Genomic DNA, 23,346 nt, shown 5'->3' on the forward strand with positions numbered 1-23,346 from the left:
TTCTCATTTAATAAATTATAATTTTTTAACCAAATATTATATTATATGTTTTTATCAAACGTCAAATTTGAATCATTATTTCTGTGGACATAATCAAATCAGCTGTCTGTACTTTCTGAAAGAGTCTCTCTTTCATGTATTCACATAAGTATTCTTCGCCCGAGCAGCAATGTAGAAATGCCTGGTTATAGATTTCAATTTTCACCTCGGGTTACAGTTGCGTGTAACATCCTCTCCAATTTCTTATTTCTTTTTTCTTATTTATTATTCTTATTTCTTATTTCTTAAATTTTCAGTGGTCTTTTTATTTTTTCTTTAACACTTTAGCTGCTAATAACGCATATGGTACACTTCGTTAATTCTTTCAGTAATGTTACCGATGCAACTAATACGTTTTTGTTTATAGAGAAGATTAGAGAATACTTGTTGGAGTCGTATTATTAGTTGTCAAGGAAGAACACTGTGCCGTAGTGATAGGTCTTTGGTACTGGTATTTATTACTTTGTGACAAATGATTCGCCAAAATAGTGGTTGATAACGAAGCTAGGTATTCGAAAGCAGAAAGGCCGACAAAATGTGTGAAGGAAAGCTAAATTTTAGTAACAGCGAAGATATCAATCACTGGATCTCAGTTCCTGAAACAAAACCACCTATCTTCTCGCGAGCAGTTTTACACGCGATCCCGGAAATGTAATCAACTACTTATAACCGAGCACCTAAAACAATAAGGGTTCAGAAGTTCCAGACAATATCGATCGCGTGATGCCAGTCAGTTAGTCGCGAGAGGAATCTGTCGAGGCGCGTTTCTGCAACATCGGTTTCCCGCGACACAGGAGAGATTATTCACTCTGTGTCCGTTCACTGGTCGATCGAAATTAGCACCCACACCGTGCGGCGTTGAACTCGCGCCTTTTTGTTGCGCGACCTTACCCCGAGGACAGCGAGAGACGGACGCGGGCGCGTACACGTGCGGCGAGCAAAGTGAAAGGTAGGGTGGTAACGCAAATTTATCTTCAGCATGCACAGCTATACACGATCAAGCATCGAGTGCACGATCAGATACTAAACGCGGAATAGCGCCCGCGCGCTCGGATGCTCTTTTTATTCTCAGGCCGCCGACTCTCTCGCTGACATTCCTCGGGTGAACACGAAAGGTGCGATGGGACAGGACTATAACTTGCTTCAATATTCCACTTGCAAGGGAAGCCTTCGATTTGTCTTCAGCTCTGATTTGCTTTCATATGTTAGAAAGCTAGTATTTATATGAATTCTTATTCTTAAGAGAGTACATCACCTGGGCGACTTGTGAAAAATAGGTCATCTTTAAGTTTTCTTCCTGAAAGAACTATTTAGTAGAGTATCGAGACCTTTTTAGCTCCTATTCGAATAATATAATATTATCTTTGTTAACTGATACCCAGCAGATCTTCGATTAACTTCAAATTTGGATCTATTATTACTTACAAAATTACCTAAAATATAGGATACAATTTGTTAATTGTTTTGAAAAACAAGAAGAAAATAGTTATGTTTTTTAATGGAAAAATCAATTTTAATTTCCCTAATAATTTAATAAATTAAGATATTTAAGAAATTGTATATTCCGTTTTAGATAATTTTATAAGGAATATTGTGTCTAAATTTGAAGTTAATTAGATGAACAATTATGGAGATCTGTTGGATGCTAGCTAAAAAGATCGTATCAAACATAACGGTAGACAATGTGTCCGCCATTTTGTAACTACAAATTATAAAATTGGTACGAAGATAAAGTTAAAATGTTCCTTAACAGGAATTAAAAAGATCTTGATATTCCACTTACCCCATTCAGCTCAGATTTAAATGTTTGATACGGTCTCTGAAAATTGGAATTACTTATTTGGTACGTACACAGTGCCAGCTGCGGTCGTCATTTGAGTTTATAACCTCGCAACGACATGACGAGCTTAGTTCATCAAATGAGGCGAATGAGTTAATAGTTACCTCAGAAAAAAAGACTTAAAGTTTAGCAGAGCGTAAGAGTATTAAGGTATAAGAGTATTACGTATGTATTATATAAAAAAGATGGTTAATAAAAGAGTATAACAGTATCATACTGCATCGGAGTACATAGAAATACAAAATAATTTTTGTAGATGTAAATAATTGAACTTATATAGTTCAGTGATACACAGTATCTTCTCATTATAGGGTCGCGTTACTATCACCACTGTTTTCTAAAGTCGCTTTTAACAATCAATAGTTCCGTGACTCCTCACTGATGTCTCTTCGTTGAGAAAAAAGCGAGCTACTAACGCATAAATTGACCGCTTGTTATAAGCTTGGCATTGACCTAGAGCCACGATTCCAAGTCGAAAACATACTGTAGCATGAATACAGATGTTCAACAAAGTAAATAGAGGGGGAGTAGAACTGTTCTTTTACTTGAACTGATTCTGGCCTTTGACAAGACCGATTTAACTCGTTTGAGTTCATTGGAAAAATTTTATCCAAAAGCGTGAAGTGACGATCGGTTTGTTACGATTTATGTTGAAAATGTCAAGCGACGCAATTGCACTTCGTTCATCTTAAGCCCAGTGCACACGAACGATGTGGTACTTTTCCACATAAAATTTGAATTAAGATTTATAAATTCGTAACTGATCTAAGTCATAAACTTGTAGCGAAGCAGCACTGTATTTTTGGCTTTTTCATTGCAAACTATTATTCCGTTTTACTGTCTTAATAATTCTTCGAGAATAGTTTCATGACAGATCCAATCAGGAATCTCTGCATTCCCAAATCAATCCAATGCCTCCATAACAGAGATTTATGCCCTACAGTGTACTCTCATTATAGGCTTACAACACGTTAATGAGTTTACTGCAAGAGACACATTTTTGAGGCCATCCCAAGTGTATGTTAACCCACTTTGACCCTACCAAATATGTGTAAATGATAGTGCAAGTATGACTCGTTTGCTCAAAGTAATTTAAAGGTACAGTGAATGTGTCACCTTATGCCTATAACGAGGGAATACTGTAGCACCCTGGAAAAGTATGTCAAGCTCAAAGTGACAGAAAATAGCCGTTTTCCTTATTATGCGGAGGACAATCGAAAGTAGCAAACGCCTACTGAGAATTCGTCGCACGAATGCTTTCTTGTAGTATCGGGGCGATATCGGCTTAAAGAAAGTATATCGCTGGCAAGCACACTCGCACGCGCTTAAACTATCTCTGACTCGTGCAAAATCGAAGAAAACGTTCCCCTTTAGCGGTTGTTTAATAGAAAAGCCGACAAATTACCCGAACGTTACAATAATTGCTCGTTTGACCCGTGACTCGAGTGCGATAATCCACTCTTGTACTGAACGTTATGTAACACCGAGGATAACCATTATCGGTATCGGCACGCGGCCCGCGTGGGCGATATTCTCCTTTCAGCAACATTTAATGACCGATCCGTGGAATCGGCATTCACGTTTTCCTTTTTCTTCTCCCTCAGTCCCTTTTCATCGCGACCGCGCCGACAGAAAAACGACACGAGATGCGAGCAAGAAGCGGACACGCGCGTTCGCTTTCCCGCCTCTTCTCTCCCGACACATCGAAGCTTCGTCGATGGGAAATCGGCAGAAGCCGACGTATTTTGTCGATCATTGAGAACAATAAATAACGGGCTACTTTCACCGGCGAATGACAGAGGCTGCGTGCGATTCTCAAAGAAATTGCCGATGTTCGCCTCGCAGCTCGTTTTCTATTCATAATTTATTCTCGACGCCTCGGTTCGCGCTGAGTTTCCAACGAACGAACTTCCGCTATTCTTATTTTTAAAAAAATGCAAGGCATATATCGATGTTCGGTGAACGTTAATTACACCATTCAAGCAGGGTAATTATCAATATCATTACCAGTAACTCTGTCGAGAATCCACTCGTTTCCCGAGAGGGAAGCTTCGGTGTTCGAGTCATCCGGTTTGTTCCTCCGTGTTCAATTTTCCTTCGTGGAAACTAAAATTTTTGTGACCCACATAATCATTCGGATTACCTCTCTGTAAGTCTTATACCGCGTGCTTGCAGTCGCGTGTATAGAAAGAGACAGAGTGATTTAAATAGTCGTTTTCTTCAAACACGAACGTAAACTTTAATTGCATGTTTCCAAACCAATTTGGAACACACGATTATGGACCACTCGTGGTAATCGATGATCCATAACATGACGTTTATTTCTTCATCAGAGACTCTTGTTCATGGTAGACCGCCTTCACGGTCTTGCCTGCAATCTTACTCCTTGCCAGTCGAACGGTTTATTGCAGTTAAACATTATAATTGTACGGTGAACTCCTTGACTTCCCTTCTTAAGCTGTGGTAGATCTCGAACTTAATTGCCCCTTGGTATACCTCAACAGTTCATATTAATCGTACATTGTTACCTAATTACCAATGTAACTAATTGTTTGACCGAATGTTATTTTAATACCGTGTGCGTATATCAGTAAACTGTAGGTGTTTACGCATTTATTTACGAAAATTTACGCGTGAATAAGAACAGGATATACATCATTTGCAAAAATGTGTAAAATATCCAATATACATGTTATAATATTGTTTCTGACAGGTAAAAAACATCTCAATTTGTGTGTTACATCTTTAGTCATACTTGAAACAACATGGATTTGCGCATATATTCGCAGGGTAAACATAGGTGATAATGGAATTTTAAAGAATTTCAGTAACTAAATGACTAATTACCGGCAGATTCATATTTTCATGGCATTAATCAAAAGGGGATTTTTTCATCCATTTAATATTATAACGTGTGCTTTACTTTGAATATTTCTGCAGTCAGGTGACAAAACTTAATATGTTACTCTTTTTCAAAATCGAAATATGTACTTTTTCATATGTATCTAGATGAAATTTATCAGTTTGCAAAAGATGATACACTGTATATTATAGATTAAGAAACCAGCAAGGTGACAATTGATGACATGTGGGTTTACTTATTGATCTACCCACTTTTAACATCGTTGTGCTAAGAAATTACAAAATCATGACATATTAAGTTTTGCCACCTGACTACAGATTTAACATATTTTTGCATATGAAATGGATCATCTGCTTCTTCATTCATTTAGATTTTCTATAAATACATAAATGATAAATTACGATAATGCTGACATTTAAGTGCTAACAGATTCCTTTACTCTTTGTAACCTTTTAAAATTAGGTGTTCCGTATTATCAATATTTACCCAACTTTAATCATTTACTCAGGTCAGTAGGGAGAGATTTATTTTTCTTTTATTTCCAATAACGTTTTGCCAATTTCGTTGGACGACCCGATTCTTTAATTTTAGGCAACATTAATCTTCGTTACTCTCTCTTTTCTTCGGTTCCCTTAATCTCCACACGCGTGGAAACGCGTTTACGTTCAAACGTGCTCATATTGAATGGAGCCCGAGCATTAATCGGCCGCTTGTTTCACCTGGACCGACAATTTGTCTCGGTACTTTCGCAACCGAGCGCGAATATCCCCTCAAGTCGGATCGAGATGAGCGTTTTTATTCGAATCCGACTGCTGAATGCAGCGTGCGTTTAATTATGTCATTCGCTTCGGATAAATGGATCGATAACGCGATCTTAATTTAAAAGACCGCATTCCGTCGAACATGGTAGGTGAAATTGTAAGGAGAAAGATGTGATCGTGCCGATCATGTAGCCGAGGATTTGAGGGACGGAGAGACTAGGAACCCCATGGGCCTTTTGTTTTGCAGGCGACTGCACCATCAATTGAGCTATTCACGCGGTCGACAGATTTCTTTTCCCTAAACCTGATATTCGAACATGGCCGCCGACTATAAAATTTCGCCTTAATTCCTCGATATCATATTTGGTAATACGATAACGACTCGAGACTAGACGGACTATAACGTCTTTTTTATAGCCTAAGTTCAATACTCTTTCTAATTCCAGAACTGATCATTTAATAATTTATTTCATATACAAGATGGTTTGAAAAAAGAATTTAGTGTAAGCAAATTTCTTATTTTCACTGTAACTTTAAAACGAAGAAGAATGTTCAGTTTTATTTATTATATAGGTATTTGTACGTATACATAATAGTTTTGATTGTACAAAATTGTTAGAGAAATATTATACGTATAAAAAAATTCTTTAACTCTTACTTAGTTTACTTAGTCAACTTAAAAATGATAATCATAACATAATACAGTTTATTAATTTAAATGGGAAGAATCCTTTGTAACATCAAGAATAGAAAAAATTACAGTAAAATGAAAGAAAGTAGAATATTAATATAATGAAGATATGATAAATTATAGTGTTTAAATTTTTATCACAAACGTTTTCATCCTCTGTGATGGCTCTAATTAGCAATGTATTTAAATTACAACACGATATTTCTTGTTAACCGTACAATTAAGAAAAAAAAATTAAACTACTTTTTTGTAACTTTAATAATATTTGTCTCTGAAGAAGTTACAAATGCATATGTGTATTGATATGATACGTCATGACAACTTGTAGACTTGCGAAACAGTCTAATGTAAACCAGGGATTTTTCAGAATGTTCATAGTTTCTTTTTATGCAAATTTCAAATTTGCATTTAAATGGGAGGCAGACACATAGAAGATTTCTCGTAAAAACCTGGTATCTAACTTAAAGTAAACGCATCTTTGTCTTGAGCTATCTCTTTCAAGGTTACGTAGAGGATTTATGTAGAACCGACGTTTTTTGCTTATCTGTAATGGGCATGTTCCATATTGTCCTAAATTGTATGCCCCCTTTTTTATATCACAAGTAACCTTAGAATTCTACTTGGTTGCTTTTTACGCAGTCCACTAGTCATTGCTAAAGATTTCATAAAATAGTTACATGAGTTGGCACAAAATGACCGTAAAGCGGTTTCAAGAGACTGAAAATATTTTTCTCCTTCCAGTGATCGAATTCTGTACAAGATTATTCTTTATTATTTGGCAACTATTTATTTATGTCTTTCAAAAGCAAAACTTCACTTTTTGCAACATTTTAATTTTATCACTTTAGCATGTGATTAGTAGCTATCTTTAAAAACATGTAATAAAAGTATGTATGAATTCTAAATAACATATATTTTCGAGGCCATTCTGATGAATTTTTAGTTTCAAATTCAGCAATTTGCATTTCAGAAACAAAATTTATCATCTCTTATACAGTTCACTACATAATCGTACCAGTTGCATCGTATACGTATTACAAGATATGAATTTTAAGATACATTATTTGTGCCAGTAACTCTGAAAGAGATCAAACTTAAAAATCAAGAAAATTTTAATTATTACGCATTTTATAATATACCCAGTCACATTATCTACAAAATAAATAACAAATTTAATTTCTAGATTCTTAACTTTATCAGCATACATATTTCTCTCAACGTCAGTTCTCTGTTTTTCATGTTACAGAGTTGATCAGTTCGATATCTAAACCGCTCGTGTCAAGCAATAATCTTTAGAGCCTCTGTTATACTGTGTATATATATTGTATATAAAATTCCGATCAAATTATTATCCAATATTCTCACAATTAATCTACGTAAGACTATGTTACTACTTGTGTTGATAAATACTCGATGAGAGTATACAGCCCATAGCCATCGGAATTAGGACAACTCAAAATTTGTATGTTATTGAAACATTTTCCTTCATAGAACTAGCGATTCTAATTGCTCATTTTTTACAATTCGATACTGAAATAGAATCCCATCTTTGGTAAGACTGGCGCAAATATAAGCCTTTTTATCATTTAAGATGTTCTGTTATTTTTCTATATTAATTTGAAATGTTTGATAATAGAAGCCCTAACATATAAAATAAAATATTTAAATATTAACGTAACGAGAATCTCTTTTACTTAAATTCCGAATAACTTTACTTTTTCGACTTCTTTTCACCTCCTTTTCAGTTTCAATTTTTCAATTTTTGTATTTACGTTACTTTCTGCAAGGACGCTCCAATTTACTATTTATCTGTGATAATATTATACTTAGAACTGTAACATTTATGTATGTCGTTCTAATTTGCTAGTCAGCTACAGAATAGAATGCTGATCAGGATTTCCTGATTCCTGAAAACCGATCGAGAAAGATGCGATGCTAAATCGCACGGTTGATGGGTCCCTCAGTTTGGCCCCCCAATCAGGGGGGCACCGATAGGGGAAGGTCCCCTTCCCCCTGTCTGAACTCGAGTCAGCGCGCGTAAGCACCGCTTACCGGGAGAGTTCCGTAGAATAAACGAGTCGCCATTTAGCAACGTGAGAGACGCGTGTCTCTCGAAGCTAGGCCGTTTTATGTGTGGCGGTTTCGCCGGATGTATCGATTGTATCGAAGGTATCCAGAATCGTGACACGGTCCGATTGGCCGGGTGATCTTGATCGTGTTCTTTTTTTCTGTGTCACGGGTCGAACGCGATCGGGTCTCGAGGAGGTGACGCGCGTGCTCCTAAGCAAGAGATACATACGTAAACGCGTGTCCTCCTGGTGCCCGTTCACGGACAATGGGCAAGGACGATCGTTTCAGTTTCTCTCTGCGCGTTGTTTGTTTACCCGATCGGATGCAGTCGCATCGAAACACGACGGTGCTACCAGCGACGTGTCGATTCGACGATTAATCGCAAAAACGTGCCTGCGTGGTGTTCGTCGCGACGTTCGCGCGCACGATTATAGTATTCTTCAGTGTTCCGCGATACCGCGGGCGATAACGAAAATTTCTTGGTCGCCGGGACGCTCGAAGCAGGGGCGAAGGAAAACGTTAACGCGCGTCGATTCTAGTGGCAGCCAGTTCCTTTGTTTTGTCGGTCGCTTATAACGGACGCGTGGTATTTCGCAAAAAGAAAGGCAAAATAAACAGATGCTGACGATTGTGTCTCGCCATGAAAGAGTCATCGTGATCAACGCGTCTCAGGATCGAGAGAAGGCGAAGAGGAGAGATTCGTTACGCCGCTGAGCGCATCCACGCATACGCATCGTCGATTTGTTTCGAACTATAAACGACGAGCCAAAACTCGCAAGAAAATAATCGTCGAATCATCTCGGTGCTCGTGCGGAGCGAACCGATGCAATTCGACTTTCCACCGATGTGATTTTTTTTCGCGAGAAAGGCACCAGCAGGCAAATCTTGTTACCTAGTCGATGAAGAAGTCGAAGAGCTGGAAAAAATAATAGCTTCTTTGAATTATTAATGCACTTTCTCGCGCGCGCGAACGCAGCGGAGGAATTTCACTTTCGTCGAAATTCTTGAGGGAGATTTTCCGTGTCGGTATTTAAGCTTTTGTTGCGCGCGATGGTGGACTGTGTTGAACCGTATGAAAGGTAAATTTTCCAGAGATGAATCGAAGACGTGGTACCAGCTTTGTTGCTCGTTGTGTGCACATGCCGTGCTGTGTTGTGTATGTGTGCGCGCGCGCGATAATGAATTACGCGTAACATATCCACGACACTCGTGACGCAACGATCCTTGGAAATGCAATTCATTTTTTCTAAGACGTGACGACGATTGTTTCGTTCTGCCTTGCGGAAAAATTCTTACATAAATGAAAGGACGATGTTGGAGTTGTTGAATGAATGTTAACCTAGATCTATTTTGTACTAAGTTGATGCTTCGTTTTACAATTAACGGTTGAGTTTAGTTTCGAGTGATACCGCCGACTTAGATCTCGACCAACTGAACATAACAAGGATGCCGGCGCGCTTTATCTGTAACGTGAGAAAATAAAGTCTCTCGTGTCTCATTGCCTTCGTTATTACGAGTGATATCGTGAATGCAAATCTAGCTTCTAACACCTTAGCACGTTGAACTCGTGCTTCATACTTGTTGGAACTAGATCGAGAACAAGTTTCCAATAGTTCGTGAACTGTCCGTTAATTACATTTCTATAATTACTTTTTTCGATCTTACATAATGTAAAACAGTTGAAGCGATAAATAATGAGAAACGATCGTAATTGCGATGAACAGAGAGCTGTAGTGTTAGTTTTGCTCGTTTATTACGTTATAAGTTAAATAAATTTTTTCATTTAATGGGTTTCGTTATCGATAGTTGTCGATAGTCGATAAGAAAAGATCATTCTTTTACAATTACCTACAACACAATACAATTTCCTTGTCTTAGAGGCAAGTGTTCTGTTGGAGTATACGTTCAAGAATTGATCATGAAATTTTAATTAGAAAATCTTAATTCAATAAGAAAGGCACCTTTTTAATAAAACAAATTTTTAGTCACTTTTGTTGACATTAATGATCGAATAAAATAAATGTTTTATACAAGATGCCCTTGTAAAAATATCAAAAACATTCTTCTTTTGAGGTGATTATTTAGAACACATAGGAAATATATATTTGTATATTTTCCAGCGATTCTCACGTTCCGTGCTGAGCGGAAATCTGCGTCTCTTGCGAAACTGTTTCGTTCATTATACGTTGTTTATCGATACGTGTCATCTTAATTAGTGACGTTAATTTTTAAGAATGAAAGGAGAAAAGTTTCTTCTCTTATTACTTCACTATGAAGGATTCTCATGTTGTAATGGTGTTTCAAATTATATTGACATATAAGTTGTATTTTACACACTATACAAGATATTTGAGGGACTGTTATCCAGTGATTGTGTCTTATTGAAAGATTTTTTCTTCATAAAATGAGTGATGCTGATATGTTGTTGCCACACAGCCATCGCTGTTTGCATAGAGGATTAAAAAAGTATCCTAGTATTGATCAAAAAATATGGGATCCAAGTAGTAAATGGATTCTTCAATGGGATAATATTGTAAAGCATCCAGGTGCTAGAGCAAGAGGATGTCATTGTGATGTTCATAAACCTCCATGGCTATATCCTGACATAGGTACACAGTTTTAGAAATAGATATTAAATAAAATAATCATGTACCACAAACTGTACTCAATGAATTAACTATATTAATTATGTAAAAAGAATAATATTTCTGCTCTAGAAAATGTTTTTCTATTCTACTTTCTAATTTAATTTACATTTTTATTTTTCAGTTGGGAAAAACTCGGATGAGACGGACAGAGCTGTGAGTATGAATTTAGATAAATATAGAAAATGTACACTCTGTTTTGTGAATCTAAGCAATATAAATTTTTATGTTTTAGATAAAGTCAGCTCCTGTAAAAAGATCAGCTATTCCACCAAAAAGAGGACAATTTGGACCTGCAAAAACTCCATCTTCTGCTTTAGGTTCATGTATGTTTAATACAAATTTAATATTACATGTATTTATGTATAAATTAAGAAGGTTGAAGTGTATAACAGAAGTAATTTTTTTATTAAATTATTTTGAGCATGGTATATTAAAATTATAATAAAATAGGTATATTCTAAAATAATTTTTAATTTATAGCAATCTTTATCGAAAGTATAGTACAATTTTTCATTGTATTTGTAAGTATTAGTGGATTAAAATGTGTTAGAGATATATTTTCTTGTTTAGAGAAGTCAGGAGTAATATAGATCTGTGAATAAACCTTGAAATTTTAATTTCATTAATTTATAAGTTTTAAATAATGAATTATTAACCTTTAGTTAATAAATTCTCATTTACATCATTATTATGTTGTATGTAAATTCAAGCGCTTTATGTGCTACAAGCAAATGCTCTGTTTGTATAAAAATAAGTGTATGACTTATTATTTCATGTGAATGTTGCAAATCTTACAATTAACTTTATGGAAGCACTTATTGCAATTAGCGCACAGGTGTGAAGAGTGCTAACTTATAACTCTTACGCTTTCTCCTTACTGTGGCTCAGTATTTTAAACAATATTAATATTGTGTTTCTATCGTTCACCATAAAAAATGTCAATACATTATTGGCGTTTTGGTGACGAAAATGCTAATTATACGCTTGCATGACAGCTCAACCTGGTAATACACTACAAGCGGTTCCAAGGGCACCAACCGTTAAAAGAAATGTGTCAGTAAAATCAGCATCAGGTATCTAAAACTCTATTGGCTATATTGGTTTTGTATTATATCATGATGGTTTGTGTAATAAGTTACATACATTTTGTTAAGAGATTATTCTTTTTTTTTTCTATTTTCTCTTGGACATCCATCATGGTATAAATACAAAAAGAAAGAGAAATTACTCAAATTTGGTCAAGCTAATACCGATCATATGTCATGCATATTTCGGTACAAGCCCCTTGTATATCACTGCTATATTTTATTCATTTGCAATTCATTTAATATGAGTGTGAAGTTTGATTAAATGCTTATGCATCTGTAATATATTTTTAATCGCACTGCTTGTTATGTCATCTTTGTTTCACATCATAAGCTATAGACATTTAGCATAAAATGTATGAAATACTCTGCAACATATCATTGCAAAAAGTAACACTTTCCAAAATATCATAATCAAATGCATAATCATTATGAATTGTGATAGTTTCGTAACAAGCAAATAACATTTAGACTTAGTTTTTAATATTGATATGTAAAATTATGGTTCATCTACACAGGTCAAGCTGGTGCTGTAGATGAAGAGACCTTTCTCACAGCATTTGAAGATGTGCCATCTGTAAATTTATTTTCGGCAAAAGATCTTGAAGAACAAATGAAAGTTATAAAAGATAACGTAGGTGATGACAAAAAAGATTGGAAACAAAGGACAGAGAGTGTACGTACCAAAAAAATTATCCAATGATTGACCGATGAACATGCTTAATAATAAATTTGAATGTTTTACAGATGAAAAAATTGAGAGCTATTATTATCGCTGGTGGCACAAATTACGAGAATTTCTTAGAATGTTTGAAAAATATGCAAAGATCGTTCGAAGTTGCTTGCACTGATCTCAGATCACAGGTTGTAAGGGAGGCTTGCATTACTTTAGCATTTCTTAGTCAACACTTGAAAAATAAGTTTGCTAGTGTCGGCGAAGCAGTCTTACTCACGTTAATGAACCTCATACAAAATAGTGCCAAGGTGAGTTTCGCGATAAATTGCTGCTAACACCATTAAAAGAAAACTATAGCGGCACGAAGAAACTTGTACCAAGAATTTTGCATATTTAGGTTGTGGCAACAGCTGGTGCGGTAGCTGTGAGGTTTATTCTACAAAATACACATTGCAGTCGTTTTGTGCCAATTATCACGTCATGTTTAAGTAATAAAAGTAAAGATATACGTCGAGCATCGTGCGAATATCTGAATCTAATTCTACAAACGTGGCCTACTCAAATATTACAGAAACATGTACAAATCCTACAAGACACAATTAAAAAAGGAATTGCAGATTCCGATTCGGAAGCAAGAGCTTTTGCCAGGAAGTAAATATATTTGGATATTTTGCTAAATACTACTTTTTCTCGAACAAAAGCAGTACTTATGTTTTTTCATTTTCAGATCGTATTGGGCATTTAAAGATCATTTTCCGGAACAAGCAGAGGCGTTGCTCAACAGTCTTGATACTGCGTACAAACGATCTTTAATGTCTCTTAGTAATAGTGGTAGTATTAACAGTTTGAATGTAGTTACAAGATCAGCAAGTGTCAGTCCTAGAACTTCCAGACCAGCAATGAGTGCCACAGGTAAGCTTTATTTTATATAACTGTATAAAAATATTGTGTCTAATGGATAGCATTCAGACTAACTAAATGTAGACAGTATTAGTAGTCGAAGATTGGAGTATAAAATACTTGTCACTCTTTTTCATGCTGCTTTTGTGACTTTTACATTAAACGTATGAAGGTAGTACGGAAAATTTGCATCAAACTTCTTCGGGTCAGCCACATGGCCCGCTTCTTAGACGTACTCCGTCCTTGCCACGGTCTTATCGTCAGTCTGGTATTCCAGTTCTTCAAAGACCCACTGATAACCACTGTAATTGTTATGCTATTTTTCCAATGGCTTTAACAAATCACTGCGGTTTAGAATATTGCACTAATGCATTCAAAATGTTTATTAATATTTCGGTATTTATATGACAATGCTATACAATTTTTCTCAGATCGTGGAACTCCAGGCGTTAGGTCAACCAGCGCCATAGATTTACAAGCTGCACAAAGAGCGAAAGCAAGAATGATGTATGCAAATATAAGCAGACAAAAAGCATCTCTCCGTAAGTGACAATTATTCAGATTTCTATCGTTACCAGTATCGTAGCTTTTGACCAAATAATCACATACTACGTTTTTATTTAGCACGCCCTAGCAAATCGCCAGACAACACAACAGTTGCTAGTCCAGAAAGAACTGCAAGAACAAGAACGAGAATGGCTGGAGTATCGCAATCTCAACGTATGTGAAGAATGTTTTTTAAAACAAAGTTTACATTACAAAAATTTTAATATACTTTGTATATTTCCACTATATAGCTAGCAGTCGGTCGGGATCTCCATCGTCTAGATTAAGTTATGCGACGTATAATCGCGAAGGAGGAGAATCCTTGATTGCGAGACCTAGACGGTTATCTGGCCATGGAATTCGGAGCACTGGCAACAGTCGTGAACCAAGCCCGCAAAGATTTGGAATGGACAGGAGTTTTGCAAGCAAAATAAGGTATATTGTTCAACTTAAACATTCTGATTTGATTAAGGGGGGACGCCACCCTATGCCGTTAAACAATGTGTAATGCTTTAGAAATTTTTTCATAGGTATATATGCTAATTGAAAAGTTTAGCTTTGCAAAACTATAGATATAAGATTCAGTTTTACTTTTTAATTATCTAAAAGTGAAAATATAAAATAGTAGAGTTATTTGTTGTTCCCAAAACTTCTATTTGCTGGCCGTCATAAGAATTGGGTGATCTGAAATAGAGAACTTTTGTTGATTCATAAACTAAAAACTATTATTACCTACAGTGTAGTGTACGATTTACCAAAAATTGTAATAAGTGTGTAACAAATGATTGCTGTTTGATGCAAAAACATTGGTTTTTACTCCAAAAAATCATTTTTAATGGTTTATAAAAAGTCAAATAATTGAGATATCAAAAAAATCGTACGTTACATTGTAGATAATGGTTCTTAGTTCATAAATCAATATAAATTTTTTTATTTCAGACCTTCTACTTCTTCTTATCTAGTGTGATGATTGGCAATCGATGTTTTACCTGAAGAGAACAGCGGATAATTTTATTTTGTAATATTTTTATTGTTAAACAACTAAGAAATAAAACTTGCAATTACATTTGTATTGTCCTAAAAAGACTAAATTTTTTATTTCCTAGTTACTTATGAAAAAATTTAAAAAAATGCTGCTTATGTAAATTTTCGTGTGATTTTTGAAGTGTCAATCTTAGGTGAAAAAAAGGTTTTTAATTTTCAACTTTTTTTTTCATGTTAGTATGCATATAGTATATATATTGTTAGAAAAATAACTAACGTCGAAATTGACAGTGAACGTAAATTGAGCGGTATTCAACTATAGTCGAATACGGCTGTATAAGGGTTAAGTCATTATTGCTACACATTTCTAGAAAGCTGTTATTAAACAAACTCGAGTGATTTCACTTAATTGGAACTTTCTGGAAAAGTATAATAATTGATATATATATTCTTCTGTTCAACATTTATTGTATTATGGAGATAATTATTTTTTCTAGGGGAAGAAGTTTGCATATGTCCCCAACAGACAGACCTCAATCTAGACCAGTTATGGCGCAGAAAATGCTACAACAATCACGGGAAGCAGAATCAGCGTTAGCAGATGCATTAACGTTTGATAGTATCGACAACTACACAAGAACGCCTAGAAAAGGAGATCATAGTGATGATAGTGAAACTAGCAGCATATGTTCGGAACGGAGTATGGACAGCTTTAGACGACCGAACGATGTAAGTAAGATACAGCATTGTAGATTCATATTTAACTAATAGACTTGCAATCACCTCACTATACAATTTTCGTAGAAGAGTACAGTAATAAAAGAGCGAGCGGGCGATCTGCAAAGACGAAATTAAATTCCAGTACAATATACATTGATTTCATATACTTAATATAACAAGTATCACTCTACATTAACATTACAGATGTATTTGAAACAATTACTCTATCATTATGCTTTCTTTATTCTACGTTTATTTAACGCTTTTCTAATGTTTGTGTGCAATAAAAAATTACCGCGTCTGCTTGCAATATTATTTTCATTTGATAATCTCTGTTCTGCTGTGGAATTTGGAAATGCTTTAAGCATATCTTAGGGCGTACATATAATATATAATTGAAGATTCAAGAAAATCGTACTGTATGTTCGTGCAAAAGCGTCGTCTGCCTCTTTATGCAAAGGAAACTGTTTCGATACTTCATTAAATGGGTTTGTCTACCATCGGTGATCATAAAAATGTGTCATTTCAAAAAGAAAGGTGATAGATAGATCACAGGTTTAAGAAAGCAAGTGCTTTCTGCATCCTATCACAATGTAGATAACGCATGTCTGGTTTTTTCTTTTGGTTTTGTTGCGGCGTATTTGTTTGGTTTGGACTAACGCGATGCGCCGTTCTGTTCTCCATATCTGTCCATCGTCCATCTACCATTAGTCGTTCTCATGGAGTGGCTCTCAGCAAAGGCTGTACCGTGATATGTGGGATCAATCTATCCCGAAGGTTTGTTACATTTAATATTCATATCCACTTATTATTTCGTACATGTATACATGTATGTATGTGCATATACATATGTATAGATCTTATACTATACTCTTCTGCCAAATACAGGAAGTAAAAACTTACTCTTAAATAAATCCTTACACTTATTGTGATATTTTTACTATACATTGTTGTACATGTATTATGTAACGTTACTTTACAGGATATTAAGGAAATTATTGAAAATTGTGCACATAAACATTGGGGAGATAGGAAGGAGGGTTTAATAGGATTGCAACATTTCCTCTCAAACGGAAATACACTTAGAGCAACAGAACTGCGCAAAGTAACGGACATTTTTACTAAAATGTTCATGGACTCGCATACGAAAGTCTTCAGTCTATTTTTGGACACGTTAAATGAATTAGTAGCTACTCACAGTGAAGATCTTGGTGACTGGCTTTATGTTTTATGTGCAAGACTTTTAAATAAATTGGGAACTGATTTGCTTGGATCAATACAAGCGAAAATCCACAAAACACTCGATGTAGTTAGGTAAGAATCAAAGGGTGAAAACTTTTTTATTAATACAATTGTTTAACCATTATTCCATTTGTTGATTTCCTATAGAGAATGCTTCCCAGGAGAGCAACTTCTTCCTGCGGTAATGAGGTATCTGACTGATCCAACGCAAACTCCAAATTCTCGTGTAAAAGTAGCTACACTTATGTTTATTACACAAATAGCAGAAACGGCGGAGCCATCTGCGCTAAATAATTCCGCAGGAACGGCACTGGCTAGGTTACTCGACTGGTCTAACGATGTTAAAAGTCAAGATGTTAGAAGACATGCACAGAATGCTGTCATATCCTTGTACAACTTAAATCCACCAAAAGTGACTATGATATTGGCAGAGTTACCCAAATATTATCAAGTAAGATTGTTTAAGAGGAATTTTTGAATAAGATAATGCGCGAATCCTACTTACCCCATTGTGTATGCATGTTTCTTGTGTAGGAGGCAGCATTGCCATTAGTACAAAATCACTTAAGAAAATCATCGGGTTCGAGTAATCCCGCATCACCTGGTACTCCACCCCCTAGAGCACAAAGCTCACCTGCTCGTTCGAAACCTAAAGGCGATATTGATAACGCGGATGAAAACTTGGAGGAAGTTTACAAGTGAGTTATTGTTATATCTCTGATACAGAGATCCGATAATTTGTCATTCTTAGTTATTTTAATTTTAAAGTACTTCCCACAGATCGTTGAGACGAACGACCGCGGAGATACAGAATTATGGTTTCGAACGTTTAGAAAGAGCAACCACTAGTAAAGATAGTGGAATTAGTAATATGGCTGATGTTGAAGAGAAGATGGAGGGTCTTACATTGTGTAATTCGGTAATTAGATAACATTTAGACATTATCTATAAAAGAAAAAAAATATCTTATATTTTGATATTATTAGGGTCGATCATCTTCTGTTTCTTCACCTACACAAAGAGGTCGATCTGTTACAAGCATTACGGTAAACGGTTCAAACGATACAATGGCGGGAGATCTTATTCTACCTCAAGAAAACAATGGTTACAAAACGCACGGTATGTTTATATTAATATACTAAATAATGTTCATCTTGTTTTATATAGAATAATTCAGTTTATCCAACATTTTATTATAGTATCGTCTGATTCGACAAAGAATTCGGAAGTTTTAGATAATTTAATTAAAACCTTACAATCGAAAATGACGCAAACCGAAGAGAAAGTATCAGCCTTGCAAGATTTTCAGCAATACGTTCGAGAAGGAGATGCCTCATATATTAAACAAAATTTCAAGTACATAATTACATTGCTTTAGTAGTATTCTTAATTGCAACTGGTAAAATTCTAATTTTTTTACTTTCATTTTTTCAGGAAGCTGTTCAAAACTTTATTAGATAGTTTGACTAATGATAATAAGAAAATGCAAGTGGAAGTACTTCAAACATTCATTGAAATGCTTAAGTGCTCAGAACTCGTTGACAGTTTTTCTGTTTATCCTGAGCTGCTCGTTTTAAAAGTCATTAGTGCATACAAAACAGACGATCAAGCAATAGATTCTTCGAGCGCTAGTAACTCGAGAAATCCAGTAAGTGTTTAACATAATTAGGAGATGTACGTACTTTTTTTTAGTAATATTCAACTAATATTAATGTCAATATGTAAACAGGTTCTTTGGACAGCAGAAAAGTGTGCTGCTACAATTGCGATGGTTTTAAAACCAGAGCAAATAATTCATTTAGTTTCAACTATAATCACTACTGAGTCATTTCCCTTAAATATGGGAGCAATAAAAATGTTGCACAAATTAGTAGAACATTGGGGTCGGGATGCGATAGAACCTCATCTATCGAAAGTTATGCCCGGTCTCATCAAGGCAAGTTAATTTATTTTTTATATTTCAAAAACTATTTTATTATTAATAATAGCCTTTTCTACACTCAGGCTTATGACGAGAAAGAAAGCGCGGTTCGTAAAAGTGCCGTGTTTTGTATGGTAGCGATACATTTGGCAGTTGGCGAAGAGGTATTGAAACCACATCTAAGCTGTTTATATACCAGCAAACTGAAACTTTTGAATATCTACATACAACGCGCGCAACAAGCGAATAGTCAACCAGCAAGCCCTCGCAGCAATAGCAAGAACTAACTAACAACAAATTCTGCGACGCTCAGAATCGCGATACTGAAGAGGTTTGCTCGTTTGGGTGCAAGGCACGAAGAAATGCTGGTTAGCTTCCTCAGTAAGTCCAATCCCTAACAATTGTCAGATTGGAACTGATTCGACAAAATTGAAATTTTCTGTAAGACAGACTGACTTGTACGATTTTATGGCAAGGTGTGTTCGTATGTGCGACAAAGCTGAACTCTTGACAGTGATGTTGCACGAAAGTAAATGTGCAAGTTTACGAATATTGTTTTGTTTGCCAAAAATTTATACCTGTTGCAAACTAATAGTTCCAGATTTTTTTTAGCGACGAATAATAATATTCAGTCAATAAATGCAGGGATAATTATTACGACTGGCTTTAGGTGTAAGATTTTTTCACTTGAGGTACGTATATCTTTAACCGATACCTGTTGCATCGTGGTATTAAGTTGCAGTGTTATATATTACAAAAAAAAGCTTTAAGAACTTATTTTTCGTAACTTGTGAACCCGTGAAAAAAAGTATCGTGCCTCATTGTCTGCTTTGTGATTTTATATGTTCTGAATTTTGTTTGCTATTCGTTAAGATACATTGTGTACATAGACATATACATGTATTATATATATTTAGATATTTCTGTGTATCGTTGTGCGTCTATTAGAGTTGGTTACAAGGCTTTGACAAAAAATGTGATTCCCTTGAATTAATTGTCGGTTGTTAATTTGAGTGAATGTTTGAGATGACAGTGCGACATCACTGCCTAGAGGTTCATATTATATACTTATTAAGCGGAGTGTGCGCGAATGTTAATTACGCCGGTGTCAGGGCACGTTGTATAAAATACGTTATACGTTTCGTTCGCTGATAGTATCTCGCACATGATAAATAAGTTGCTGTACACCTTGCAATGGAATAAGAGAAGAGTACGATAAAGGTACCGACACTTTTCTCCAGAGTAAAAATGAACGATATATTTCATATCGGCTCTGTACAATTAGTGAGCATGAATAAATTTAATATAAAACATACTTTCTTCACATTTCAGCATATTAATGGAAGGCCCGCGTGCAAATATCGTATTTGTTTAGCAATGTTTGACATGAGCATATATACGATTGTCACAGAGGTTCTTCTTATGTATGTAGGTCGAAATGTCGAAACGGAAATCGATAATTTATTCGTTCACGAATTCCGTGTGCTAGTCAGATTTTCCAAGGACGCACAATGAGCCAAGAAATGAAAGATAAAACTAATCGGAATTCTTCGAGAGAGGCATAATACACAAACACAGAGAGTCTGCGAGAGAAACAGAGGAAGAATGCGAGCGCGTGAATGAAAGATTACATGCGACAGAGTCGAACAGAAGTAGATTAGAAACGATTAAGAAAGAAACGATTTATTGGAATCTAACGTTAATATTTAAAACTATTCGTCACGTTGCCAATAATTAAATGAACGCTGAATCAAAGCTAACGTAACGAATTTAGTACATATTCTGTGCCATTGTCGTTTTTGTTTTACCACCTAAGGATAAAATTATACATATTAATATATAAATCGCCCTTCATCTTTTCTTACTGCTAGGTCGGAATAGTAAACTAATTTTACAATAAAATTAAAAGTGACTCATCAGAAGTTGAACAGCAAGTATGGCATTAACAACAAATTCGATGTCCTCCTTTGAAAACAAGAGTATTTGCGTGTCAAATTTATTTTCACTAGCATAAATGTCCTCGAGATATTAAATACAGACGTTTCAACTGATAATAACGTTGGCAATGAGTTTCGATTATAATAGACGGCCAAGTAGTGCCAAAATGGTATGGAATGAAGTGTAACAGAAAGAAAAAGCAATTGAATGCAAACGGTGTCAAATGTGATCAGAGCTATTTCATTTACTTACTTGGTGCCTTTGGCGTCGTCGGGACGAGATTTGTTCGGGAAACGTCTTTCATCGTCTTGTAAAAAGAGAGAACGCCTATTGTTGAGAAAAGCGATTGTAGTCTGCAAATAGCTAGAGAGCCGCCTGTATTTTGTTGTCGCGTGAACAGACAGCGATCGGCCTTTTCCGTAAAGTTACTTATCGTTTGTCTATATCGTGACGTAAGCCAATCAGATTCTACCTTTTTCAAGTTCGTTTTGCCACGAGCTCAACGTCATCTAAGAATCTATTTTCGTAGAACGAAATCCGCGAGGTGAATTGCACGGATGCGAATCGTTTTTACCAATTGCTCTTTGATCACAGGCAGGATGAATAGTTTTGCATGTAAGAAATTAATGCAAATGTACTATGATACTATTTTTGTGGTGGGTTCTTGAAAGAAAAGTAAAAGTATCATTTGACTTGTTTATACTATTATCTATGTTTACTTATCGGTATTTCTTTCAATTCATTCATTATCGATCATTTATTTAAGAATGATTTAGGATTTGACCTGGTGTGTGCGGATCGTGTATATATATACATATAATATAGAACTTACTGTAGTATTAATAAGGATTAGGTAGCTGACCGTCACTGCCTGCGAGTCTTGGCGCTGCTGGACTCTGCGTGGTGTCGCGATCGTTTATGAACAATGAAATCGCTTGTTTTGTTAAGTTTTTCGAGCATTATTATCGAAAGCAAGATTTACATCATATTTACTAATGCGTGTACGATATCGTAGGATATATATTGACATGTATCGAGGTCCTTGCCACTTTTGCATTAACGAAAGCGATCATCTGGCTACAGGAATTTGATCTACGTGTAAAGTTATTTGTTGCGTTTATTGTACGGTATACTTTTAGCTGTTTCTTTCACTCCATAAAAAGAAGATAAAAAGAACACGCGTATAATTGATTGTAATTCGAAAGAAAGGTGTTTGTCGTAAGAATTTCTACGCCGGATGTGCCCATCTGTTTGACATTGCACCACTAGGAGTAAGACACTTTAATTGTTTAGAACGATTAAGAAAGCAAGGAAAGAAAGAACAAAGCATAATATCGTCCGTCGTAAGAAATAGTTACGATGTAAAAAAAAAAAAAAAGAGAAAAGAATAAAAAAAGATACGCTTTCATGAAACCGTGATATACATTAAGTGATGATATTAACGTACGAAAATGAAATTACAGAAATGTCACTTCATTCAAAAACTGTATTAGAGTTGAAGACTGTTTTGGTATTACAGTTCTCACACGGTAAACCTCTATCGACAATTCTTGCTTTTGTATGATCATTTCGAGCGACAGATGAAAAAAACAAATTGTATCAATTTTTGCATCGCAAGCATGGCTATTAACTCTGTTAACGTTCATCTTTTTAACGGTACTTCTAGCACGCACAGATGTATTTTCCAACTATTTTAAATCTCATACTCTATGATTGTGATTTTTGTTTCGAATTTCAAAGAAATGGGAAATTGATGACGAAGAAAAAGGGTATAAAGGAAAATTGTTTTATTCGTGAGTGTAGTGAATGACACTGATCGTATTAGTATTAGAAAATATATTTTATATGCGAACGATGGATAGTAGCTGACTGCTTCGTCTGTGAATAAACGAAATTTGAAAATATGTCTAGTCCCATTTTCAACGCATGGCATTGCCTGACTTTTCTGTAACTTTATTTTTCCTCTGAACATATTTTAAGAATAAATATATGGGACCTCTCTGATAGAGCCATTAAGTGATTGTATAATACTTCTTTTTATGGCAAAAATAAGTTGTGGGTTGACAGAATTAATATGCAACGCTGCTGCAAAAAAATCGAATGTCTCTGTATAATATTTCCATTTCGTTGCGAGATTTTGTCCGCCTATATTTTATTAAATGTCAACTTTATATGATATGTGTATTTGTGCGTATGGAGATTATGTAATTAAATCTCATATTTAATTTTCGTCCGTTAATTTACAAATTCGCGGCAGAATAAAGCCAATTGTCGTATACGTTGAAACAGTTTGAATTTGTATTTTTTATTCCGGACTGTCACAAATATCATTCAATATACAGCAAGTTTGCTTTTAACGAATTTAACTGGTTTACATATCATTATAAGTTTTGTAATATTTAATATTTAATATTTTGTATGT

The 23,346-nt window shown here is 35.2% G+C and overlaps 1 protein-coding gene across 3 annotated transcripts in view; it reads left to right on the forward strand.

Moving 5' to 3' along the window:
* The window catches only part of Chb (CLIP-associating protein), a 49,244-nt gene extending 25,959 nt beyond the window's left edge, over positions 1–23,285 (forward strand). Inside the window, exons 6-27 of one of the 3 annotated variants that reach the window (XM_076385836.1) lie at positions 11,034–11,065; positions 11,145–11,235; positions 11,908–11,985; positions 12,516–12,673; positions 12,745–12,981; positions 13,071–13,324; positions 13,401–13,585; positions 13,746–13,877; positions 14,005–14,115; positions 14,198–14,293; positions 14,371–14,554; positions 15,601–15,832; positions 16,535–16,600; positions 16,806–17,137; positions 17,213–17,516; positions 17,600–17,763; positions 17,846–17,984; positions 18,052–18,184; positions 18,265–18,421; positions 18,500–18,713; positions 18,795–19,001; positions 19,070–23,285. In XM_076385836.1, the coding sequence (XP_076241951.1) occupies positions 11,034–11,065; positions 11,145–11,235; positions 11,908–11,985; positions 12,516–12,673; positions 12,745–12,981; positions 13,071–13,324; positions 13,401–13,585; positions 13,746–13,877; positions 14,005–14,115; positions 14,198–14,293; positions 14,371–14,554; positions 15,601–15,832; positions 16,535–16,600; positions 16,806–17,137; positions 17,213–17,516; positions 17,600–17,763; positions 17,846–17,984; positions 18,052–18,184; positions 18,265–18,421; positions 18,500–18,713; positions 18,795–19,001; positions 19,070–19,273 (3,710 nt within the window). In that variant the 3' untranslated portion in view covers positions 19,274–23,285. Of the gene's footprint in view, positions 1–11,033; positions 11,066–11,144; positions 11,236–11,907; positions 11,986–12,515; positions 12,674–12,744; positions 12,982–13,070; positions 13,325–13,400; positions 13,586–13,745; positions 13,878–14,004; positions 14,116–14,197; positions 14,294–14,370; positions 14,555–15,600; positions 15,833–16,534; positions 16,601–16,805; positions 17,138–17,212; positions 17,517–17,599; positions 17,764–17,845; positions 17,985–18,051; positions 18,185–18,264; positions 18,422–18,499; positions 18,714–18,794; positions 19,002–19,069 lie in introns of those variants that run through there. The other 2 variants (XM_076385837.1, XM_076385838.1) reach the window with 2 other exon arrangements.
* Positions 23,286–23,346: the final 61 nt, after the last annotated feature.

The sequence above is a fragment of the Calliopsis andreniformis genome, chromosome 9 (genome assembly GCF_051401765.1).
Source record: "Calliopsis andreniformis isolate RMS-2024a chromosome 9, iyCalAndr_principal, whole genome shotgun sequence".
Taxonomy (NCBI): domain Eukaryota; kingdom Metazoa; phylum Arthropoda; class Insecta; order Hymenoptera; family Andrenidae; genus Calliopsis; species Calliopsis andreniformis.